The sequence below is a fragment of the Heterodontus francisci genome, chromosome 38, assembly GCF_036365525.1.
Source record: "Heterodontus francisci isolate sHetFra1 chromosome 38, sHetFra1.hap1, whole genome shotgun sequence".
Lineage (NCBI taxonomy): Eukaryota > Metazoa > Chordata > Chondrichthyes > Heterodontiformes > Heterodontidae > Heterodontus > Heterodontus francisci.
This window is the reverse complement of record NC_090408.1, coordinates 31,170,385-31,177,891: the sequence shown is the minus strand read 5'-3', so window position 1 is coordinate 31,177,891 and position 7,507 is coordinate 31,170,385. Positions and strand designations below refer to the sequence as shown.

Sequence of the window (7,507 nt, the reverse complement as noted above, 5' to 3'; positions counted from 1 at the left end):
ATCTAACAGGAACATGCCGGCCCTGAACTCTTACTATCTCACTTTTAAAAGCCTCCCACTTGCCAGACGTCTCTTTACCTGTAAACAGCCTCTCCCATTCAACTTTTGAGAGTTCCAACTGATGCCATCGAAATTAGCCTTCTCCCAATTTAGGGCTTCAACCTGAGGACCAGTCCTATCCTTTTCCATAACTATCTTGAAGCTAATAGAGTTATAGTCACTGGTCCCAAAGTGCTTCCCCACTGACACATCAACCACCTGCCCATCCTCATTTCCTAAGAGAAGGTTGACTGTAGCCCCTTCTCTAGTAGGGCCATCACATACTGCTTCAGAAAACTATCCTGGACACACTTAACAAATTCTTCCCCATCTGATCCATTAGCACTAAGGCAGTCCTAGTCAATATTAGGGAAGTTAAAATCACCTACTATTACAACCCTATAATTCCTACACCTATCTGTGATTTCCCTACATATATGCTCCTCCACTTCCCTCTGACTATTGGGGGGCCTATAGTATAATCCCATCAAAGTGATAACCCCTTTCTTATTTCTAACTTCTACCCATATGGCCTCGCTGGACATTCCCCCCGGGATATCCTAGCTCTGTCTCTTTCTCTCTCTCGCTCTCTCTCTCTCTGCGTTCCCCCCTCTCTGTGCTGTTCCCCTCGTGTCCCCCTCTCTTTCTGTACCCCTTCTCTCCCCACCTTTCTCTCTCCCCCCTCTCCCTTTCTCTCTGACAGTTGCAGAGAGTGGGATCACGCAGCACAGCAGCTTTATGGTTAGTCAGTTTTTAAAAAAATAACGCACTGTCATTTTCACAACTGACAGGTGCTGACACTGGGAACAGTGCTTTCCCAACTTCAGTCAGACTTGGGGTTTTCCGGCAGACTTTAAAAAAAAGTCGGAAAACCCCGAATCTGTCCGAAGTTGGGAAACCGCTGTTACTGCTCTCGTGCAGCACCTGTCAGCTGTGAAACTGACTTGCGATATTGTTAAAAAAGCCGGACTGAAAGAAGAAGACAATGGAAAAGTTCTCATCTGTAAAATACATCCGCGGGCCGGATGGAAATCTTTGGTGGACCGGATCCTGGCCTGTGGGCCGTATGTTGGACAACCCTGGCCTATACTAAAATGCGAGGCAGGAAGTGCACATTTATTATGAGCTGGATCTGCATCAAGGCCCAATATCAGGTGTGCCTTAAGCCCAAAAATTCAGGTGTAGTGATCATTACCTACACCCAGTTCTTGCTGGAGGGCCAATAGCATTTCTGTGTCTACAAAGCTTTCTTATGACTTCCGGAGATGTAGATTGGAGCTTTCTAAGGTTCCACCCAACTGGCAGGACCTTGTGTGCAGCAGGCAAACTTACCTTTATTAATGGCTCCTAGCTCCCCTGTAATAGAGAGATAGAAGGGGGAGAAATTAGGCTTTGTTGCACTTGTTTTTTCAGGTGCAAAACAGGAGCGAAAAGGTCCAATTTTTGGGAGCTCCGTCCCAATTCTGAGGAGCCCAAAAATGAACCTGAACCGATTTCTTGCCCCAAATGTTCCACCTAAAATATTCCTTGTGAATCATTGACTGAATTTCAGGTGCCATTATAAAGACGTCCCACACTGTCATCAAACAAGCCTGTCAAGCCCTACTGATACAAATTTCTCTTTATAATGGCCTATTTAGATACAACATTAAGCTGTTGACTTTTTCCAGACGTTGAGGGTGATATAAGCGGTAAAATTGAAGTGTGAAGCAATACAGAACTGAAGTAATTCAACTCCATTAACACAGGCCAGTCGAGGTGTGGGAATGGCCATGATATTCAGATTTCTCCTAAAAATACCTGCTGCATTAGACATGTGGCAGGCAAGGTCAGCTATCTATAGCCCGAGGTATTAATAACTTAATGCCAGAGGCTGTGGTCACAGTCAGTGGTTCAAAAGGGTTTGTAAACAAGCAACTTAAAACTGAAAAGTACAAAGGCTTGGTTTTAGCTTAATTGCTTATCAGCTGATGTAGCTCAGTGTTGCACTGGCTCTAAATGCTACTTCAAACTGAAATTCCAAGAATTTGAAGCGAGTGGTCGATAATCGTAGAATCTGAACAAGCCACCGCTGATTGAACGATGCAGCCACCAGCAGGTTATGTGTGTGTGAAAGTTGAGGATGAGTTTTTCACTGTTGAGAAACACATGCTGATTGAGAGCAGTGACTACTTCAGGGCTCTCTTTGATTCCGGCATGCGGGAGTGCACTCAGGAGGAGATCCAGCTGCACGAGTTACCAGCCCGTGGCTTTAGTGTCATGCTGAAGGTGCTAAAAGATGATCGGCCTGTTCTGAACAGTGAGGAAATCCTTGATGCCATTGAATGTGCAGCCTTTCTACTAGTGAAGCCTCTGACAAAGTATCTTATTCATATCATCAGTTCAAATAACTGCATTCTAATGCTCCAGGCCGCAGCCACATATGGGGTCTTTGACTTGATTCATGCTTCAGCTCTGTTTATTAGGGATATTTATGCTAATGTAAGGGAAGATTTGAGCTTTTTGCCTGAAGATCAGTTGGATTATATTGAATCCTTGTCTCCCAGTACGTTTGTGGCCGTGGCCACTCATTCACCCGCAGTTGACTACTTGGATGACGTTTCTAGAACCATCTGTTATTTGGATGAAGTAGAAAATCATTGGAGAACCTTGACTTTATTACCAGATAAAGCCAGCACCTCTCTCGCAGGCATTGCCGTGCTGGACAACAATATCTACATAGTTGGAGGGGTTGATGGACTGAGAAAGGAGGTCGTTAAGCCTAGTTTTTGTTATGATACTGAAAGAAATAGCTGGAGCGAATTTTCAAGTCTTCAACATCTTCGTTACAACCTAACACTGACAGGACAAGACGGTTGCCTCTTTGCCATAGGAGGAATGTGCAAGAATATAGTTCTTGCAACTGTAGAGAAGTACCACGTGGCATCCAACACATGGTCCTTTGCTGCACATCTTCCTAGACCTGGAGAGGGCATAGCATGTGCACACACAATGGGCAGGATCTTTGTATGCCTTTGGTTACCAATGGACACCACGGACATCTACGAGTACAGGACCCATAAAGATGAATGGCTGCTTGTAACCACTCTAAAACGCCAACAAAGCTATGGTCACTGTATGGTTGCACATAGGGACAATCTGTATGTTATGAGAAATGGACCGGCAGATGATTTCTTGAGGTGCATGATTGATTGCTTCAACCTCACTAGGCAACAATGGACTGCTTTGTCTGGCCAGTACGTGAACAGCAAAGGTGCACTTTTTACAGCAGCCATCAGAGGGGATACAGTTTTTACAGTAAACAGAATGTTAACCCTGATTTATAATATACAAGAAGATAAATGGAAGCCAGCAAAGGAACAGCCTGGATTTCCACGAAGTGGTTCTATGCATACCTTCTTACTTAGACTACCAAAGAATAGACTGACTTCTGTACACCAAAACTAAGTTTGGGAAGTTCTGATGAAAGGTCACTGACCTGAAACGTTAACTTTGCTTCTCTCTCCACAGATGCTCCCAGACCTGCTGAATATTTCCAGCACTTTTTTGGTTTTATTTCCAAGTTTGGGAAGCGATTTGTAATGCTCTCCAAGTACTTGGTTTTTCTAGAAACTGATACACAGATAAGGTAGGAATGGGGAATTGGCAGTCTGCAAATCTAACTCAATCAATTGTTTAGGTGCATCTGTAGAATCTGCTCAGATGATTTTCATCATTCACTTGTCCAGGCATTAAAGTGGTTGTGCAATTATCTGAATGAGGAATCTGCCCATTTCCTTTCTTTGAATGTCTCAATTAAATCATCATTCATGGGATCAGAAGGTGATTCACTCTATAAGTCTTCTAAATGCCAAGTTAATAATTTCCTTAGTTTACAATCATTTCCCCTGATTTTCTTCTCTTTGGGAATGTGAATGCTGGATGATTATTGAGAAAACTAAGATAATGTATATAGATGCAAAACTGAACAAAAAATGATCGGAAGAATAGTTTTATGCATGTCTTGCTTCCAGCACCTCTCCAGCACATGTTAATGATACACCAAAGTATTAAAAGAAACAAAGTGAGTCATTTTCCTGATATTTCCTGTTGACTTGGAGCAGGAATTTACAGCCACTTGCCAGTTCTATTAACTTCCTTCACCAACAACAATCAACCTCTAATTGACCTCAGGATTTAAAGTAATTATGCTTTGTGCCCTTATGGGCAGGCCAATTAGACAGTATTACAGCTTAGCAGCAGAATATTACATTGTGCATTACTATCTAAATTTAACTTGCTGTGAGCAATGCCACATGAGATCCGCTAGTTGCTCACAAAACAATAATTGGTGCTTCTGCATCTATCCATTGTTTACATCTATCGTTCTAAAACTAGTACTGCACAATAAATGTAATAAAATGGATAATCTTCAGCAAATTAAGCCTCAGAGTTAGAAAAGTACAGTTGCTTGTAATCTGTTCTGTATTTTCACACTGATTTCAATCTTTACCTGTTCCATGATGTTTAAACATCAGCCCACATGGTGTACTGAGACTTTTAAACATCACAGATGTGGCTACTGATCCTTTTAGTCCATATAAGAATGACAATCATTTTCAGTCCCTCTGTTTTGATCCATAGTTCACTTTAAACAATGTCTCAGTGGTATTAGTCATACTCTTAGTATTCGCCTTCAGAAAGAAATAATATTTCTGGCACTTGTGTTAAAAGACCTCCATGATTCATATGTTACTTACCATATTCCTTAAACTTTTTCTTCCTCACATTTTTAAACCAGTTGAGTTTTTATCAATATAAGCTATCCCACCTTCCATATCAATAACACCACACTCTTGGTGAACTGCCTGTCCTGTTAGGTTAAATACTTGCTAAGCAAAATTTCAGCTCCTTATGCCGGTGAGTGTTAAGCCCCAACCTACTTAGGTATAATCCATACCCTGTAAATGATTTCCCCATCTCTACAAATTTCCCCATTATCCAGATGGAGAATGTGAACTATCTCTACTTAGTTCTTTTCCCAATACAGATCTGTACTGTGTGGATAGGAGGCTGATCATGCTGGGCCGTTCACAAGCTAGTTTTGGATGAATATTTGTTTCTACTTTCAGCCTATTTCATCTCATCTTTCCAGAATACCAAGTCTATCGTTTTCCTAACGATGAAACATATTGCGTGTTGGCAGTTTTCCAGGATTGAGCATCCATAAAGATTTTCACATTTTCCATTTGGAACCATTACAGCTGGTTTATTTTTGTAGCACCAGAGTTCACTTCAAATGTATTTCTGAGAATTCTTCTCGAGTGATATTAAGTTGATTATATTTCTCTAATTGGAAGTTGGCTCTAAGTCAAATGGTAAAAGGAATATATTGAACACACCTTTCAATACAGCAAGAAAAATAGTAACTTTAGGAATTTTTTTAGAAGGAAGAAATTCCAATACATTGTGAATAAACTTGTACTGGTATGATCCTGTCTATTTTATTTAATGTAAAAGCAGGGCCTGGTATTGGCCAGTAGGTAAGTTGTGTGAGGAGTGTTCCTTCCATGAAGCAAATTTACTAGTACTTGATATTCCCGGAGATTGAAATTTACCAGATTATTTATGCCTGTTACTATTGTGGTCAGAATATGCTACACTCCCTTTGAATGAAAAAATAAAACAAGAAAGAAAATATACAGTTTCCTGAATTGTGCTAAATCCATTTGGACAGAGATGAATTGGGTGGAAGGTGCGGCAGTTGATTTTATTATAGTTCTATTTTATTTTATTATATCTCTTGTTTGATCCTGTTCAAATCCTTCCATTTGTCCACTAGCTCTAGGGAAATATCTCCATATATAGATCTCTGTCAGCCTTGCCAAATGAGCTGGATCTAAGCCCTGGATTTTTTGTATGACTGTTTGCTTGCCGTGGTAGTTTAAGAATCTGACTACCAATGCTTAGGAGATTCAGGGTGGAGGTGCTGATAATGGCGTCTCGCCCTCTGCCATCTTTCCAATGTCAAAATTCTAATAATGGACAATCTGTTTGAGTTGTAAAGGATGTTAATTTTTTGTGTGATGAGGCCTTTGAATTTTTCCATGATGATTCAGATTTTGTTGAGTGGCCAGTACGTTTCTAGTCTCTTGGAAAATGAAATATCTGCCCTCCTCACAGCATCATGCCTCTCCTAATTTTAGTTGGTATTTGTTTACTGAGAGGTTTGTTTTGTTTAATTTTATTTATTTTTTCATGGGATATGGGCTTTGCTGGCTAGGCCAGCATTTGTTGCCCATCCTGAATTGCCCTTGAACTGAGTGGCCATTTCAGAGGGCAGTCAGGAGTCAACCACATTGCTGTGGGTCTGGAATCACATGTAGGCCAGACCTGGTAAGAACAGGTTTCCTTCCCTAAAGGACATTCGTGAACCAGATAGGCTTTTACGACAATCAATGATAATTTCATGGCCCCATTACTGAGACTAACTTTCAGTTCTAGATTTTTTAAATTAATTAATAGAATTGAAATTCCACCAGCGGCTGTGGTGGGATTTGAACCCGTGTTCCCAGGGCAATAGCCTGGGCCTCTGGATTACTAGTCCAATGACATTCCATTGTTAAGGGAGCCAAATTGCTATTTGTTGTTGTTGGCATCCTTCCAGCTACGAAAGATGATGGACACTTAGCAAACAATCCATTTAGGTGGGGTGCCTTCTTTTGGTGCATCTTTGCTGATGGCTGTGAAGGCCAAGTGATGCTGTGAGTTGTTGTTTTAGGCGTTAACATTGGCACCTGTTGCCAAGCTGCTGTAGCCACTAGTCGTCGTGGTAGTGCACCCCAGTCCACCGGATGTGTCGCCGTTTCCCTCTTTTGCCAGCTAGTCACTCCCAGGTGCAATAGACGACATTTAGGGCGTTCATGTCACGTTTGCAAGCATCATAGAAGCAGAGCTTTGGGCGCCCCACTGGTCATCTGGCCCCGGCTACCTCACCATATAGAAGGTCCTTGGGTATGTGACCGTCTTCCATTCTACGGATGTGTCTGATCCACCGAAGCCACCTCTGCTTGATGAGTGCGAACACACTCGGGAGCTCTGCCTTTGAGAGGACTGCCACCTCTGTGATTTTACTCTGCCAGGATATACCCATCATGTGCCACAGACAGCCAAGATGGAAATTATTGAGCTTCCTTTCCTGGTAGCTGTAAGTTGCCCATGTTTCACAGCCATACAGCAAGGTGCTGAGAAAACAGGCCTTATAAACCATCAGCTTAGTCCTAAGGGTCAGCTTGGTGTTATCCCATGTGCAGTTCACGAGATGGCCAAAGGTGGTAGCTGCTTTCCCTATGTGTGTATCGAGCTGTGCATCAAGGGACAGGTTGTCTGTCACCCTGGACCCAAGGGAGCAGAATTTGCTAACCACTTCCAGTGAGGTGTTATTTAGTGTGATCAGGGATGGAGATGCAACACGTTATCCCGTGACCAT

General features: G+C 42.1%; 1 protein-coding gene across 1 annotated transcript; it reads left to right on the top strand.

Annotated features, from left to right (window-relative positions):
* Positions 1–2,121: 2,121 nt before the first annotated feature.
* Positions 2,122–3,486, top strand: kbtbd13a (kelch repeat and BTB domain containing 13a). Its single transcript, XM_068018356.1, has one exon. It carries the CDS (start codon positions 2,122–2,124, stop codon positions 3,484–3,486), a length of 1,365 nt encoding a protein of 454 aa, XP_067874457.1.
* Positions 3,487–7,507: the final 4,021 nt, after the last annotated feature.

Excerpts from the sequence above, each read along its gene's own strand:
- kbtbd13a (XM_068018356.1), top strand. The coding sequence starts at position 2,122 with ATGCAGCCACCAGCAGGTTATGTGTGTGTGAAAGTTGAGGATGAGTTT.